Source organism: Budorcas taxicolor, chromosome 19 (assembly GCF_023091745.1).
Source record: "Budorcas taxicolor isolate Tak-1 chromosome 19, Takin1.1, whole genome shotgun sequence".
Classification (NCBI taxonomy): domain Eukaryota; kingdom Metazoa; phylum Chordata; class Mammalia; order Artiodactyla; family Bovidae; genus Budorcas; species Budorcas taxicolor.
Window position 1 is genome coordinate 55712397 of NC_068928.1, and position 17594 is coordinate 55729990.

Genomic DNA, 17594 nt, shown 5'->3' on the forward strand with positions numbered 1-17594 from the left:
CGCACCTTTTAAATAAAACACTTCAGCTCACTGCTCTCTTAAGGCCTTTTATTTGGGAAAGGGAAGGGCCAGGACCCTCCGGAGGGCAGTGAGAATACAGGCCGACGAGGAGGCCTTCCCCTCCCTCCCTCTGGGCTCCTTAGTCGATTAGTCCCATAATCCGCCCACCTCCAGGTTCACCTGGACACCGTTCCTCTCCGAGCCGCCTCTCCTTGGTCACGTAAGAGGTCAAGCTTAAGCGGGGCCAGGACCTTCCCCTGCTCCTGCACCCCAGCTTTCCACAGGGGCCCACACCCCTTCCCCCATGCTGAGCAGTGTACCCTGGACTCTGGGCCCTGCACTGTATGTCAGCATCTGATCCCCTCTCCCTTCAGCAGCCCTCTTACTTGCATCCCTGAGGCCCGCCTGAGGCCCAGACGTGCTTCCAGGCACAGCACCCTCCCTCACTAAACCTGATGGCAGAGAAGGCGGGCCAGGGCTTCCAAGCAGGGACCGTGGGGTGGGGAGGGGAGAGGACACCGCTCCAAGAGTCCGTGCCTGTCCTCTGACGTGTCATCACCCTCATGGCCACGGTAACAGTCACTGGGCTGGACTCTCAACAGCACGGGGCGCGCTCGGGTCTTTGAGGTGCCCTACCATGGTGTCTGGCTGACAGGTCTGTACGGGTCAAGTTAAGCCAGAGAGTTCTCAGGGGCAGCATCCGCCAGGCCCAACGCCCAGCCTGGAGACTTGTGGGGCAGGTACCCAGCCTCCACAGACGGGGGCCCAACACCGCCCTCAGCTTCCCCGAGCCGCGATATACTTTGAACAACAAGGCTTCTCATTTCTGCGTCTCAAAATGACTCCAGACACCTCTGTTAGGGGAGAATGCTTCCTTCCTCAAGCTCAGGCAATTCTCCTAAGCTCCAGGCCCAGCTGTTCCTCAGGAGAAACACCTTCTGCGAAGCCTCCGAGTCCAGGGACCACGCTGCTTCCTCCGCGAGGTTGAGACCCGGCGGGGGTGGGCCAGCAAGAGGGCCTCTCAACGAGGTTGAGAGCTGCAGCCCGTGAAAACGGCAGCATCTTCAACTTCCCCATCCACGCGTCTCAAGGCCTGGCTTCCTCACTCGTCTGGGGCCTTTCATCACAGTGCAAATACCTGCCATGCCGAGACAACGCACTTTGAAAAGGGCCGAGCGCGCGCCGTTAGCGGAGAGGGCACGCCGCCGGGCCGCCGCCGCCTCTCCCTGAGCCCCCCCAGGGTTTCAGTCTCGCCCGGCGGGCAGCTGGTCAGGGCTGCTGTGGGGCCTCCGTCCTCGGCAGGGGGATCCCCAGGGCGGCATCCGCTTGCCAGCTGCGGGCCTCAGCCACCTGGCTGGGGGAGCAGAAGTCTTCCAGGAAGATCTGGGCCAGGTTTCGGAGCCGGGCGCTGGCCGACAGGGAGAAGCGCAGCATGCACTGGACCACTGGCCGGGCCGTCAGCTCGGGGTGGAGGCGCGCGCCCGGCGCGCCCAGGCCCATGAGCGCGGTCACGGCGGACAGCACGGTCTCCTCGCTGGGGCTGGACAGGCAGTTGACGATGAGGGGGACGCCCCCCGCCTGCAGGATGTGTTCCCTGTTGGCCCTGTCGGCACACAGGTTGCAGAGGCCGCCTGGGGAAGAGCAAGCGGACTCTGAGGCCTCAGCCCTGGGCCTCCTCCACCCTCTCCCCGCCGAGTCCCAGGGAAGGGCTGGGCCCCTGAGAAGCTGGCCCGGGGACAAGGGACCCGAAGCCCACCGGATCTCCAGCTCTCCCTTTCAAGGTTCCAGGCAGGCCTGCCTATCGCGGCCCAGCCTTCTGGAGGTGGGCACTGGACCTTGCCGCTCTCGCTTTGGCCAGTTCGGTGCTTTCCAGGGAACTCCCTGGTGGTCCGGGGTTAGGGCTCCACGCGTTCCCTGCGGAGGGCCTGGTTCGATCCCTGGCCGGGGAACTAAGATCCACAAGATGTGTGGCATGACCACAATGCACATATGCACACATGCACATATATGCACACAGATACATACATGCACACGTGTAAAGTGATCGTTTCACAGGTGTACATACATCAAAACGTATCAAGCTGCCCCCTTTACTTATGTAAATTTATCACGTCAGTTATACCGCAATAAAACTGCCAAGAAGGCAAAGTATAAACCATCTCAATCCTACCACCCATTTAATATTTGCTTTTCATGCCACGATATTTAAATATGTGACTCCATATACTTAATAACAATGTGATCTTCTGCTTACTGTTTTGTAAGCCAGTTGCTTTTATTTAACCATGTCCTGTGAACACCTCTCCAGGCCAATAAATCTACAATCATGGAATCATTTAACAGCCACGCAGTCTACCCTTTTACCATTTTATGGATATAACATAATTAAGAGGTTAAATATCATCCACCGCCACCCCCCCCACCCCCAACCCATCACTGTTGATAGGATTCTGGGGGATAAGACAAAAGGACAGAGTGAAGAGACCTGTGGTTCTGGATCGAAGAGCCCACCACCGCTCACGTAGTGCGGCCTGACCTTGTACTCTCCCACCAGCCCAGAGCCCTGGGTGTGGGAAGCTGACTTCCTGTGGCTCCTGGGTGAGCTTCCTGCCGTCAGGGCACCCCTACCCTTGGGTTCCTACTCCAAACAGAAGACCAGCATAACACGGCCGCCCAGCCAATGAGGAGTGACTGACAGCCCACCCACTTCCCCTGCGTCTCTAGAAACTGGCAGAGGCTCTGGCTTCTCGCAGCCTCAAACCCAACCCAGCCTCAAACCCAACCGGGATGTCTTTCCAAGCAAGAGGGGACAGGCACAGCGAGGTGGGGGGGCAGGGCTGGCGAAGACCTCCTCCTCCTCCTCCAGGCTCAGGCACCTGCTCCTGAGCCTGGGTCAGTCTGGGTCCCGCTGAAGGGAAGCTCATAAAGGTTCCATCCACTCAACCTCTAGGGACTTCCCACTGCACCTGGAATAAAGTTCACACTCCCTTCTAGGATCTTCACATGTAGCCGCCCTCTTGTTTTTTTTTCTGTTCTTTTTTCTTTCATTGGCCATGCCATGTGGCATGCAGGATCTAACTGTCTAAGCAGAGATTGAATCGTGCCCACCAGGCAGTGGAAGCTCTCACCACTGGACCACCAGGGAAGTCCTGACACGCTCTTGCTGGTAACCAGCACGTCACTGCTCCCTCGACAGTGAGGTTTTCCTGGAGCACTACATAAGCCACACCCTGCACGTCCAGGCCCTTCCCTCATCTCCTTGTTTCATTCTCTTTGCATGCTTAGAACTTTGACGGATCACCATGGCTTTTTCTTGCTTGCTGACTGCTGAGCCCCACTAGAAGGATACACTCCCAGAGGTCAAGACCAAGGCTGTCTTATTCCCACCACGTCCAGGGTGCCTGGTACAGGGCGCGCTCTTACAAACATTTGTTAGAAGGACTGTAAAGCGGTGAGCAGCAGGAAATGGCTGCACTGCAGATGGGTGGGAGGCTGGACAGGATGGCTCCCTGAGACCCTGCCCACCTGGGACATATGCAGTTCTGGGGTCTCACAGACAGGGGGCCTCTGAGGGGCGGCCCCAGAAGGGGAGGCACTGATGCAGGGTCCCTCCCCACCTCTCAGGTCACTCCAGTGGAGGAGCCCTTAGCACAGCCTGGGGCCTCCCTTCCCACTACCCTCTTTAGTTGCGGTCTGTCCCCATCACTGGGCACCACACGGTAGTCATTTACCTCTGAATCCTGGGGGCCTGCAGCTGTGCTTTCTTGCTGGGCACAAACATGCTGGGCACATGACTGAACCCCACGGAGCAAGAGTCACCACCACCACCCCCACTTGCAAAAAAGAAGCTGAGGCCATTGAGTAACTTGTCCAAAGTCTCAGAAGATGGGGAGCCCGCTGCCACTCCCAGGATAAAGGGTGTCCCTGTAGAAACCACGAGAACAACTAATCCTATCATGGGGGAACACCAGGCTCAGCTGGGCGTGGGGACAAGCGGAAACGCTCCAACAGGACCCCGGCTTCTTGCACACATTGGCACCATCTCTTCTGAGCTCCGAGTGGAACTGCAGCCTCCTACCCACACTGCGGACTCAGCTCGGGGGTGGGGGACGGGACTTATCTCTACCTTCAAGGGTGATACCGTGAAAAGCCCAAGTCATTCTCCAGGCTGGTGAGTCATCATCACGCCCAGCTGTGCCTGGGTAGGGCTCTGCCACTCGGGATAATCAGAGGGCATCTGCAGGAGAATGGGCACAGGAGGCAGCCTCCCAACAGCCAGCCCCACCTGCTCCCCGTTTACAGGCCTGGGAAGCCTCCAGGGATGGATCGGGGGGCTGCCAGCGCTCACTGGCTGCTGGGTCCCCACCCCAGGCAGGGAACTCTTCAAGCCCCTCGGCCTTGCTGGCAGCGACCGTGGAAGGTGAAAAAGAGCAGTGAAAGCCTGGAAAGAGAAGGGCTTCAGGGATTAAAAAGGCTGAGTAGGAGTACCCGAGAAGGAGCCAAAAGACCCCCAAAGAGTGGAAGAGAAGCCACAGCCGCTGTGAATTTTCCTCGGAGCCCACCTCTGTGCACTGGCCCTGAAGAACTAAGGAGGGCTGTAGAAAAGAGAGCAACATGAAGCCTGGAAGCTTCCTAAAGAAGGCCCAACAATAGCAAACTGGTTAAAGAAAGTAGGGTACATCCATATGATGAAATGTTATACAGTTCTAAAAATCACGTTTTAAAAAAAAAAAGTGTAATGAGGGAAAATGTTTGCTATATAAGTTTAAGGAGGAAAAAAGGACACCAAATGTGTCATAAAATTGCAAAAAAAAAAAAAAAAGGTCCAGAGAATTCCCTGACCATCCAGTGCTCAGGACTCTGTGCTCTCACAGCTCTGGGCCCAGGTTTAATCCTGCTCGGGGAACTGAGACCCCGAAAACCATGCAGTGCAGCCAAAAAAAAAAAAAGGTCCAACAAGATGTTACCTCTTCTCAGAGCCTTCCTTGACCACCCTAATCAGTCCCCCTCCCCAAGAGCCCTCTCCTCACCACCTTCGCTTCTTTTCTTCATACCAAAGAAGGGGAAAAAAAAGGAAAAAAGCAAAAGAAGAAAATATTCATAGATTCTGACAGAGAACTCATATCCAGGATATTTAAAGAACTCCTTTGACAAACTGCACAAAAGGGCCAATATATGAAAATGTGCCCAACATTCCTTATCAGAGAAATGAAAATTAAAACCACAGCAAGAGCCCCCTATACACCAGTCATAACGGAAAACAAAAAAAGACTGACAATAGTAAGTGCTGGCAGAGCCACTGGAACTCTCGTGTGCTGGTTGTGAGGAGCGCACACGCCGTAATTAGCTGGAAAACTATCTGGTAGCTCCTAATACAGTTGAACAAACATCTACCGTGTGTGTGGGTATGTGTGTACACGAATGCGCATGCAAACTCAGTTGTGTCCCACTCTTTGCAACCCCGTGGACTGTAACCTGCCAGGCTCCTCTGTCCATGAAATTCTCCAGGCAAGAATACTGGAGTGGGTTGCCATTTCCTCCTCCAGGGAATCTTCCTGACCCAGGAGTCAAACCCACCTCTCCTGCGTCTCCTGCACTGGCAGGCAAGTTCCTTACCACTGAGCTACCCGCGAGACCCATACATCTACCCTGTGACTCAGCAATTCCACTTCTACCCAGGTCTGAGAAAAAAAGAGTGCATACATATACTATACGAAATCTACCTGAGACAAATGAGTGCCTGACGTATACAAGAAAACTTGCATACAAATGATCGTGACGGGCTTCCCTCGTGGCTCAGTGGTAAAGAATCCTCCCGTCAATGCAGAAGACACGGGTTCAGTCCTGATCTGGGAAGATTCCACACACTGGGGGGCAAATAAGCCCATGCACCACAGCTACTGGGCCTGTGCTCTGGAGTGTGGAGCTGGGACTGCTGAGCCCTCGAGCCACAAGTGCTGAAGCCTGCAGGCCCTGGAGCTCCACAACCTAAGAAGCCACTGCGATGAGAAGCTCTCGCACGGCAACTAGAGAAAAGCCCGGGGAGCAAGGAAGTTCCAGCACAGCCACAAATAAATAAAATCTGTAAGATTATCATAACAGCTTTACTCATAAAGGCTCTAAAGAAATAACTCAGAGCTCCACCAGTGGATGACTGGATGAACAACTTGGGGCCTATTCATACAAAGACAGGAGCTACTGATACTGCAACAATTTACATGGACCTCAGAAACATTATGTTGAGTGAAAAAAAACCAGAGACTCAACTCAAAGAAGCCTGAACCAGTCCACTTACATGAAGTTCAAGAACAGGCAAAAGGAATCCACGGGGCTAAAGGTTAGAACAGTGGCTACCTCAGGGTGGAAGACACTAACCAGCAGAGGGTTATGAGGGATCCTTTCGGAGAGATGGTAATATTCTGTATCTTGATTTAAGTGCTGGTTACATTGATGTACATACACTTTAATGAATTTGAAAAATCATCAATCTGGGACTTCCCTGTGGTCCACTGGTTAAGAATCCACACTCTCACTGCAGGGGTCTCGGGTCTCAATCCCTGGTTGGGGAACTAAGATCCCCCATGCTGTGTGGTGAAGCCAAAAAAAAAAAAAAATTCATCAAACTGACACACCGTGTGCAACTCACTGTATGCTGATCCTGCTGCAATTTAAAGACTGGTTACCACACAAAAAAGGAGAACAAGTTCTGACTGGTGGATGAACATGTTTTGGACAAACCAGGCAAGGCAGAGAGAAAGAGAACAAGGGGCAAAGGCAGGGCCCGTCTAGACGGGAGCCCCAGAAAGGCCCGGGAGAGGCAAAGGAGAACCCCCAGGTGTCACCTGGGAGGAGAAAGCTGGCGGCTCAGAGAGGTCAGGCAGAGGATCTCAAGTCATACAGCAAGCAGGGCACTGGTGTTGGGAGGGACAGGAGGGCCTAAGGACTGTCCTGGCGATCGAGGGAGGGCGTGCCGATGAGTGCTGAGCTTGCACCTGGCGCCCTGGAGGGCGAGGTGAGTCCTTGGAGACACTGGCTGGAGAGGTTGCGTCTGAGCACCCGCCCGCCCCAGGGCATGGGGCTGGCCACAGTCAATCCCAAGTTAAAATCTTCATTGGGGACTATTTGTTTCAGGGTTTAACTTTAGTATTGGATTGGTCAAAATGTTTGTAACATGTTATGTTTTCCATAACATCTTTTTCTTTTTGGCTCTGCCTGGTCTTAGTTGGGGCATGTGGGATATTTTAATTCTTCAGTTGCATCATGTGAGAGCTTTAGTTCTTTAGTTGCAGCATGTGGAATCTAGTTCCCCAACCAGGGATTGAACCCTGGTATCCTGCATTTGGGAGCTCAGAGTCTTAGCCACTGGACCACAGGGAAGTCTCATGTTTTCCATAACATCTTGTGGAAAAACCCAAATGAACTTTTTGGCCAACCCAATATCTTGAGTTGGTCTTCCCTGGTGGCACAGATGGTAAAGAATCTGCCTGCAATGGGAGAGACCTGGGTTCAATCCCTGGGTTGGGAAGACACCCTGGAGAAGGGAATGGCAACCCACTTAGTATTCTTGCCTGGAGAATCCCAGGGACAAAGGAGCGTGGAAGTTCATGGGGACACAAAGAGTCAGACACAACTGAGCAACTAAGTGTGCAAACACACAGACACAACCAGTCCATCTTAAAGGAAATCAATCCTGAATATTCACTGGGAGGACTGATGCTGAAGCTGAAACTCTAATACTTTGGCTACCTGATGTGAAGAAGTGACTCATTTGAAAAGACCCCGATGCCGGGAAAGACTGAAAGCAGGAGGAGAAGGGGATGACAGAGGATGAGATAGTTGGATGGCATCACCAACTCAATGGACATGAGTTTGAGTAAACTCCGGGAGTTGGTGATGGACAGGGAGGCCTGGCGTGCTGCAGTCCTCAGGGTCGCAAAGAATCGGACACAACTGAACAACTGAACTGACTGATTCTCACACACACGTTATCTTGAGAATGGTTCTCTCTGACATTTCAGGACGGACATGCAAGGGGTGAACAGCATACAGAGAAAGCTACTATTATGTGTAAGCAGGCAGCGGACAAATATACACATATGTACATGCTCACATCTGTTGATTCCATGAGAGGGGAACAGAGGGGAACGGACCAGGATGGTAGCGAGACTTCTCTAAAAACACAGGGTGATAACAGTTTTCACTTGAGTGATCTGTTTTGTATAATCTAAAAAAAAATTAAAAAAAAAAAATCATGGCCTTTTGCGTTCCTGACCTAGACTTCAATTTTATAATTTTATTATACAGGGCCATTCCAGCAAGTGAGAAATGATATACAAATAAGCAGCACCGCCTGCGAGAGCAAAATGGAAACAACCTAGAGGGCCATCCTCAGGAGCCGGCTGGACCTCAGTCCCGCCATGCTGAGGACATCATGCAGTGCTCACATTAGGCCGCTCTTTAAGGGCTGACACTGCACCTGTGCCAATAGGCGGTGCTAAGTTTTTTCCTGGTTTTTTTTTCCCCAAGGGACTTCCCTGGTAGTCCAGTGGTTAAGAGTCAGAGCTCCCAATGGAGGGGGCCTGTACTGGATCCCTGGTCAGGGAAGTAGATCCCAGATGTCACAACTAAGACCCAGCACAGCCAAATAAATTTAAAAAAGGGCCGGGGGCGGGGGGTGGGGGGGTGGGGTGGGGCGGCGCGGCGGGGGTGGGGGGTGGGAGCGGAATACGGATATAGTATACTACAGGCATGTGTAAGACATACAATGTATACACAGTATACATACAGACATATACATATTTGTTTATGAATCCTGCAAATATCTCTGGGAGGATACACAAGAAACTGGTAACAGTGGTTGCCTCCAGAAAAGGCTATAGACTGTTACAGTTTACCACCTGCCCTTTTGAACTCTGTACCGGGTGAATCCATTCTATATTCACATACATGAATAAAACAGACACACCCTGCCTGTCCCTAGACCTGAGAGGAAGCGGGGAGGGCAGAGGTGCCTGGAGTCAGCCTTCCCAGGCGGCGCGCGAGGAAGTGATGGGATGAGAGCCTCGACTTCAGCTCTTTCCTGTAACTAGCGGCAGGCTGGGGAGTTTTGCTCGTTTGTTTAAGCTGAAAGATGTGTGATCCTAGGACCCTAAAGGACCAATGAGAGAAGGAGGTTCCCCAGGGACCCCAGAGTTCGGCGGATGGAGGAGGGCTCTGTGGTGGGCGGAGCTAGCTGAAAATCCCGGGAACGCCCCTGCAGACTGAGGTGAGCAGAGCAAGCAACTCCATTTCTCTAAGCCTGAGTTTCTTCATCAGTAAAACGGGCAGAGAGGATTAGATAATGTTAAGAACCCTCTCTGGCACCCAGTAGACGTGGACCAGGTACGCACCTGTTTACAGCCCCGGAGACTGGCCCAGGGCACACCTGCAACCCACACACAGAGAAAGGGCCGGCACACACAGGCAGAGGTGAACAGTGAGGACAAAAGTGCCCATATCACTGAGGCCAAGGACTGAGGCACAGTCAGCAGTCCAGTGTCTCTGCACATTCTTTTCTGACTGAATTCTCTCCCTCTCAGAGGTGAACCCCTTCCTGACTTGTAATAAACAGGACCTTTTATTTCCTGTGTGGCTTGTGGATCTTAGTTCTCCCATCAGGGCTTGAACCTAGGCCACGAGAGTGAAAGCATCGAATCGTAACCACTGGACCACCAGGGAGTTCTCAGGATCTTCCAAGTAATTTTTCTTTTTAACTACACACTCCCCGCTAAACACTATAATTCAGTTCTGCCTCTCTTTGGACTTTATAGAAATGGAATCATGCTGTACATATTATTATGTGTCTAGCATCATGTGCTTAACATTACGTTTGCAAGATAATTGCATGGAGCTGTGCAGATTGTTCATTTACCTTGCTAAGTAGTATGAATACCCACAATATTGATATTCATCCCAGTGTTGACTGTTCGCAGGCTGGGGCTATTACAGACGATACTGCTGGTGACATTTTTGCCTATGTGTCTACACGTGCCTGGACCTAACCCTGTGAATGTAACTGCTGGATCAGGGGGCATGCCTCCCTTCAATTACACTAGATACTGTTTCCCGAAGAGGTGGCTCAGGAGTCACCCACCAGTCTTTTTCAGTACACCACCACCATCTGGTGGCAGCTACCAGTATTGCAGGAAGTAGAACACAGGAAAAAGGATTTAAGCTCAGTTGTGGGAGGTGCCTCCTACTTGGACTCTGTTTTGGTAGCAAAACTGTCAGCATCCTGTGTATCACAGAATCCTAGGATTCAGTTTTCATGGAAAAAGAGAGTTATCTCTTGGCTTGTTTACATCTCCACACAGCATCTAGAATGGGGCAGGTGTGCACACACAGCCGGTAAGACTGAGAACCAACCAGTGGTGCTTCAGGCCAATGCTCTCAAACTGATGCCACAGCCTGCCAGAGGTTTTATCTGGGGCACGAGCTCAGAACCCTTCACTCATTTGAGTGTTTACTGAGATTCTGGCTTTGCATCTGGTTCCTGATAATCCACCCACTTCCCATCCCCCGACCCAAACAAGGGTGGCTCTGGCCTGACCAGTGCCCATCGCCCAGGGGTACGTCCTAATACCGCCCAGACACCCATTGTGAGGCTTAGGGTCAACTTTCATACCTTTTCCTATCATTCAGTGATGCTTTTCCAGAGGGAACAAACCGCTGAAACAGATAGGTCATGAGACACTATCCCACTTCAGTCTCTGGGAGATGAGGGAACTGCTTACCCTCAAAGGGGGCTGGATAGCAGACCATGCGGCTGCAAGCACTTTCAGTTCAGTTCAGTTCAGTCGCTCAGTCGTGCCTGACTCTTTGCGACCCCATGAATCGTAGCACGCCAGGCCTCCCTGTCCATCACCAACTCCCGGAGTTCACTCAGACTCACGTCCATCGACTCAGTGATGGCATCCAGCCATCTCATCCTCGGTCATCCCCTTCTTCTCCTGACCCCAATCCCTCCCAGCATCAAAGTCTTTTCTAATGAGTCAGCTCTTCGCATGAGGTGGCCAAAGTACTGGAGTTTCAGCTTTAGCATCATTCCTTGCAAAGAAATCCCAGGGTTGATCTCCTTCAGAATGGACTGGTTGGATCTCCTTGCAGTCCAAGGGACTCTCGAGAGTCTTCTCCAACACCACAGTTCAAAAGCATCAATTCTTTGGCGCTCAGCCTTCTTCACAGTCCAACTCTCACATCCATACATGACCACAGGAAAAACCATAGCCTTGACTAGACGGACCTTAGTCGGCAAAGTAATGTCTCTGCTTTTGAATACACTATCTAGGTTGGTCATAACTTTTCTTCAAAGGAGTTAGCATCTTTTAATTTCATGGCTGCAGTCACCATCTGCAGTGATTTTGGAGCCCAAAAAAATAAAGTCTGACACTGTTTCCCCATCTATTTCCCATGAAGTGATGGGACCGGATGCCATGATCTTCATTTTCTGAATGTTGAGCTTTAAGCCAACTTTTTCACTCTCCTCTTTCAGTTTCATCAAGAGGTTTTTTAGTTCTTCTTCACTTTCTGCCATAAGGGTGGTGTCATCTGCATATCTGAGGTTATTGATATTTCTACCGGCAATCTTGATTCCAGCTTGTGTTTCTTCCAGTCCAGTGTTTCTCATGATGTACTCTGCATATAAGTTAAATAAGCAGGGTGACAATATACAGCCTTGACGGACTCCTTTTCCTATTTGGAACCAGTCTGTTGTTCCATGTCCAGTTCTAACTGTTGCTTCCTGGCCTGCATACAGATTTCTTAAGAAGCAGGTCAGGTGGTCTGAGGCACTTTAGCTTATTTAATTGTCAACAACTCTGTGAGGCAGGTATTGATCCTGCTCACCTGACTGACGATGGGAGAAGGGAAGTCACGTGCCCAGAGTTAAGTCGCGGAGTGAGGACTGGAACCCAAGCCTGCCTGACCCCAAAGCCCTGCTCCTACCAAACTCACTCTCTTCCGCACCAACAAACCAACACTCGGTTTGATTCTGCCAAACCATGGCCGTGGGAAATCTTGCCTAGTAGTTGTTCCAGAATTAGCCTCACTCAGGGCGCCAACCCCAAGTCAGGGGCAGGACTCTGCGTGCGTGCACTCGCCCCATCCCCTTTCCAGACCAAAAAGTCTGACCATTCAAGACAAACATAAGCAAAGCACTCTGACCTCATGGAGATCACAATCTCAGACCTGCCACCAGAGAGAAAAGATTCAAAGCTACAAAGCACAGTGCAGAATAATCACTGACAGTGTAGCGCCACATGAAGCGCCACACTGGAAACAGAGAGAGTAACAAAATAGGCTTCTAAGCACCACTTGGACTTCCAATTTATGCACAATAAATAAAAAAGAAATTTCATCTGCAGAGGACCCCATGGAGGGATTCAATGCTAAGAAAGCTGTTGCTCCTGGGACTGGGGACCTTAGGAAGGAGGAGAAAAAGAGAAAGAAAAAGCGGCCGTGAAGAGGAAAACTGGTGATAAAGATACAAACGATTGTAGACAAAGTGCCTTCACAGACACACAGACACAACAGCTCTGCTCCCCATAGCAGTCCTACAAGGCAGGCAAGGCTCAGATGAGGAAACGAGGCTCAGAAGAGATAGGACTCATCCACAAGGATCAGCTACAAAGTGAAGTGGGGACCGTGGACTCTGGGTCCAGGGCTTGGTTACCCACCCTGGGAGCCCCCAGCTCAGTGGGCTGGGATCTCAGAGGTCTTCTGCCTTGGGAAAGGTGCTTCCTGATCCTGTAAAAACTCGCCTTGGCTGACTGCTCTTTTTAGCAAAGTTTTCTGCAGAGTCGAGACCCTAGTGGTCCAGCAGTTAACACTTCACACTACCACTGCAGGGGGCATAGGTTTGATCCTTGGTCAGGGAACTTAGATCCCACATGGGAAGCACCCCCCTCTACCTCCCAAAATAGCTTCAGTTGGAGGAGATATATCATGGCCTTTTACCATTTACCTCTGTGGTCATCCTCCCCAATACCCATATCCCAGTCTAATAACGAGAAAAATGTCAGGCAAATCCCAACTGAAGGAAAACCTACAAAATACCTGACCAGTACTCCTTAAAACTGCCAAGGTCATTCACAAAAAGAATAAGTCTAAAACCAGCAAAGCCCAAAGGAGCCTAAATCTAACATAAGATCTTGGATGGAATCCTGAAACAGTAAAAGGTTATGAGGGAAAAACTGACGAAATCAGAACAAAGTATGGACTTCAGTTAATAACAGGGGTACCCAGGTGGCTCAGGGGTAAAGAATCCGTCTGCCAGTGCAGGAGACGCAGGTTCTATCCCTGGGTCAGGAAGATCCCCTGGAGAAGGAAATAGCAACCCACTCCATTATTCTTGTCTGGGAAATCCCATGGACAGAGGAGTCTGGCAGGCTACAGCCCATGGCGTTGCAGAGTTAGACAGGACTACTGGTATTGGCTTATTAATTATAACAAGTGTACCGTACTAATGTAAGATGGTAATAATAAGGAAACTCGGTGTGTATACACAGAAGCTCTGTATTACCTTCGCAATTTTTCTACTGTTATAAAATACAAAGTTTATTTGAAAAGAGAGAGAGAGATTGAGATCTAAGGTACATAACAACCAGATTAAAGAGCATGGATCCTGGTTTATACAGAACAACAAAAAATGTCCGCTTGGGAACTATTAGAGAAGTCTGCCTAACTGGGTATTTGGTGACAATGGAATTATTAAGTTCATTCCCTATGAAGATAAGACTCCTTTCACTATGCAGAGAAATGTTCTTTTTTAAAGACACATGCTGCAAAAAGAATGTTGGTTTTGTTTGCTTTTTGCAGGATCTCAGTTCCCTAACCAGAGAAGGCAATGGCAACCCACTCTAGTGCTCTTACCTGGAAAATCCCATGGACAGAGGAGCCTGGTAGGCTGCAGTCCATGGGGTTGCTAAGAGTCAGACATGACTGAGCGACTTCACTTTCCCTTTTCACTTTCATGCATTGGGGAAGGAACTGGCAACCCACTCCCATGTTCTTGCCTGGAGAATCCCAGAGACGGCAGAGCCTGGTGGGCTGCCGTCTATGGGGTTGCACAGAGTCAGACATGACTGAAATAACTTAGCAGCAGCAGCAGTTCCCTAACCAGGGATGGAACCCACCGCCCCTACAGTGGAAAAGCAAAGTCCTAGTTGTTGGACCACTAGGGAAGTTCCAGGAATGTTGGTTTGCCCTCAGAATAAACTCCAAACTCCCGCCCAATGCCTACATCTGAATCCCTGTAAACTGGTGCGAGGTGCTCTCTAATTTAGCAGCACTAAATCCTTCTCTCTCATTTAGTACCACTCTGGGCTTCACTCACCACAATGGTGCCACATCAGCCTTCCTTCTGGCTCCTCCTGCTCTGGGGTCTTGGCCCGGCCTGTGCCTTCCCGCCAGGGCCAAACCAGTAGTCCCTTCCTTCCCTTGCTCTTCTTCATCAGCCTGTTTTCTTCAGTGCCTCAGCTTTTTTTGTGTGTAAACCATGTGTCTCTCTCTACTAGAATGTAAATTCCCTGAGGGCAAAGATCTTTTCCCAACTTGTTGGCCATCTCACCAGCATTTAGAACAATACTTTGCTCACACGGTACCAGCCCAACAAACACCTGACGTGTGAATAAATCAATAGGTCTGAGACCAGAACAACTACAGGTGCCATAAGCCCTTCTGAGTGAACGCTATTTCTCTTGATGGTGAAACATATAAGATAAAGAGGTTTTAAAAGAGCGCTCAATTTCCCCCCCCCCCCACCCCGCCTCTCCAAGGGGCTTCAATCCAATCCCATTTATGATCTTACCTCTAACCGACAGGGAAGGTAGACAGGTAGAAATGGTCCTGGGCGTGGGTTCCAGGCCAGACTCAAGCCACCCGTGAACCTGTACGCTGTGTCGGCCGCGGAGGCATTACAGACACTACGAAAGTCTGCCTTAGCTGCTGAGAGACGGCCTAAGAGCCCTTTCCCAACAACTCATTTCTAACTCGTTACCTCATCAGGCACCTAGGAGAGCGCCCCATCCTTACCAATAGCAAACTCCACCAGGGTCTCATTCTCCTCCGACAGCGAATCGAGGAATAAATCCAAGACCTGCAGCTGCCGCAGATACTGGTAGTTACCGGGGTCATAGGCGAAGTTGGCGAGGTTGGCCAACACTTGCTCCTTGGCGTCTGCGATGGAGAAGCGGGCAGTGGGGCCAGGGTCGGGGCGGTGGTCGCGGCTGGACCCCGGCCCAGCCCCCCTGCCCCCCACCCCGAGACACTCACCTTGGCTCTGCGTCTCCTGGAATTCCGTGACCAGCGCCTGCAGGTACCCCAGCCGACCGACGTGGGGGTCTACCTTCGGCTTCTGGGCCATGGGCGGGCGGCGAGGGGCCCCGGGGAGCGGGCGGGAGAGTGTGGAAGGCGAGGCTGGGGAGCGGGGCGAGGACCCCACCTGGCTTCGCGGGGAGGGGAAACGAATTCCTTTCCTGGCTCCAGGCTCTCCAGCAGCTTGCAGCTGAGACTGGGCTGTGGGAGACGCGGTGGGGACTTAGAACCTCGTCGGAGTTGGGACTGAACACCTAAGTCGGGGAGCAGGAGACAAGGACCCACTCTCCCGCCGTATGAGGGAGGCCGGTCCCAGCTGGGCGGGACGTTCGGCTCAGTTCCGCACTTCCGGGGGAAGCGGCACTTGGCCACGCCCAAAGGGCCAAGGGGGCGGGGCGAGGGGGCGAGGGGCGGGGCCGTCGCTGAGCGTGGGCCGGCTTCCAGCGGTTTGTCTCTCGCGGGCGGCGATCCGCCTCTTGATGGAAGTGGTGACTGAAGCCTGCGGTTGTGTTGAGGCGAGCCCCAAGGGCCCGTAGGAGCTCAGAGGTGCCGGGGGTCGCCTGTGTGGGGCACTGTCGGGGTAGAAGCACCTTCAGATGCACCCGCGCTTGGCGATGGGCCGCAGTCCCCGCCCCTCCACCATCCAGGGACGCCGTGGAAACGCGAGCGTCTGCTCCTTGTGTTCCCTCTGTGGCTCTTCTGACACTATCTTCTGGTCGGCTCTTCCCAAAAGCCCAGTGAGGACTTCCCTGGTGGTTCGGTGCTTAAGACTCTGGGCTCCCAGTGGAGGGGACACGCTTGGATCCCTGGTGGGGGAACTGTGACCCTGTATGCCCGAGGCGAGGCCAAGATGAAAACAAGTCAGCGCGCCTGGTATCCTCTGCTCCCCAGTCCCGAGCTGAGCCTGCCAGGTGGCGGGGCGCACCCGGGGCAGCACCATCGGACCCCAGAAATACCACTTTGGTGGCTTTCTGGGTTGTGGGGAGCCCAGAATGCTGAAGCCCTCCTATCTAGTCCTTTCTCAGTTTCTCAGGAAGGGGTCAGGTGACAGAGCACCAGGGAGGAAGGTGGCCCTCTTGGACTCCAGCGTGCTTGAAAATGTGGGGGTGGAAGCGGCTTAGGCTGTGAATTTCTGGAGGGCAAGGGCCTTGCGCAAGGACAGTGACTGCCACACTCCAGCTTGCCACCGCCCCACTGGGAGCAGCCCCCGCCTGGTGGGCTCAGGTGGCTGTGATCAGCCCCAGCCCTATGCACACACCTGGGGCTTGGGGACCCTGGCTGCTTCTTGCAGGGTAGTGGCCCCAGGCCCCTCACCAGAACCTTCACATTTTAAGGAGAGCTGATTCGACCTGGGGAAGTATATCTCAGCCCAAGGTGGCTAGGGGGATTCTCTGCTCCTGTCTGGCTAGAGCAGTAAAGACCTAGGGACAGGACAGAAGTGGGCTCTACCCCACACTGGTCAGGAGCTGCTCCAGACCCTCTCTAGAGGAATCCCAGGATCAGCCAAGTGTGGATTCTGGAATCTGATGGGCCATCACATCCTCCATTACTTGCCCCCTCATAAGGCTTTGGAAAAGCCCCTGATGCTGAGAAAGATTGAAGGCAGGAGAAGGGGATGACAGAGGATGAGATGGTTGGATGGCATTACCTACTCAATGGACATGAGTTAGGGCAAGCTCCAGGAGGTGGGAGATGGCCAGGGAAGCCTGGTGTGCTGCAGTCCATGGAGTCGCAGAGTTGGACACGACTGAGTGCCTGAACTGAACTGAATTAAGGCTTCCGAGGCCCTCACCTCTGCAAAGAATTCTTTAAGTCCTTGGTTTTGTGACCAGGTCTTACTCCTCTCTGCCCAGTTCGTGACACACAGTAGCTCCTCAATATTTGTTGAAGGAATTCTGCCCAGAAATGATTGCCACTCTTGCCCAGGGTAGGGAGTTGGGGAGGGCAGGCAGAGGAGGTCAAAGTTCTCTATCCTAAATGTTTACTAATATCTTTTTTCCTTAAAATGTTTTCAAGAGTGGGCCTAAAAGGGGATGCATGTTTCAAAGCCATGTGGCTACTAGCACCAAAAAGGATTCATCTAGGGACCTCCCTGGAGGTTAAGAATCCGTACTTCCATTGCAAAGGGTATGCATGGGTTTGGGCCTTGGTCCTAGTCAGGGAACTTCAAGATCCCACATGCCGCGCATGTAGTGCTTCAAAAAAAGAGTATTCACCCACCCACCAGCCCCAGCTCTCTCCTC

General features: G+C 52.1%; 1 protein-coding gene across 1 annotated transcript; it reads right to left on the bottom strand.

The window, feature by feature from the left end:
• Positions 1–119: 119 nt before the first annotated feature.
• Positions 120–15658, bottom strand: ARMC7 (armadillo repeat containing 7). The gene is made up of 3 exons (XM_052658234.1): positions 15310–15658; positions 15070–15213; positions 120–1631 (listed from the first exon to the last, which is right to left on the bottom strand). Exons 1-3 carry the CDS (start codon positions 15398–15400, stop codon positions 1270–1272), a joined length of 597 nt encoding a protein of 198 aa, XP_052514194.1. The 5' UTR covers positions 15401–15658; the 3' UTR covers positions 120–1269.
• Positions 15659–17594: the final 1936 nt, after the last annotated feature.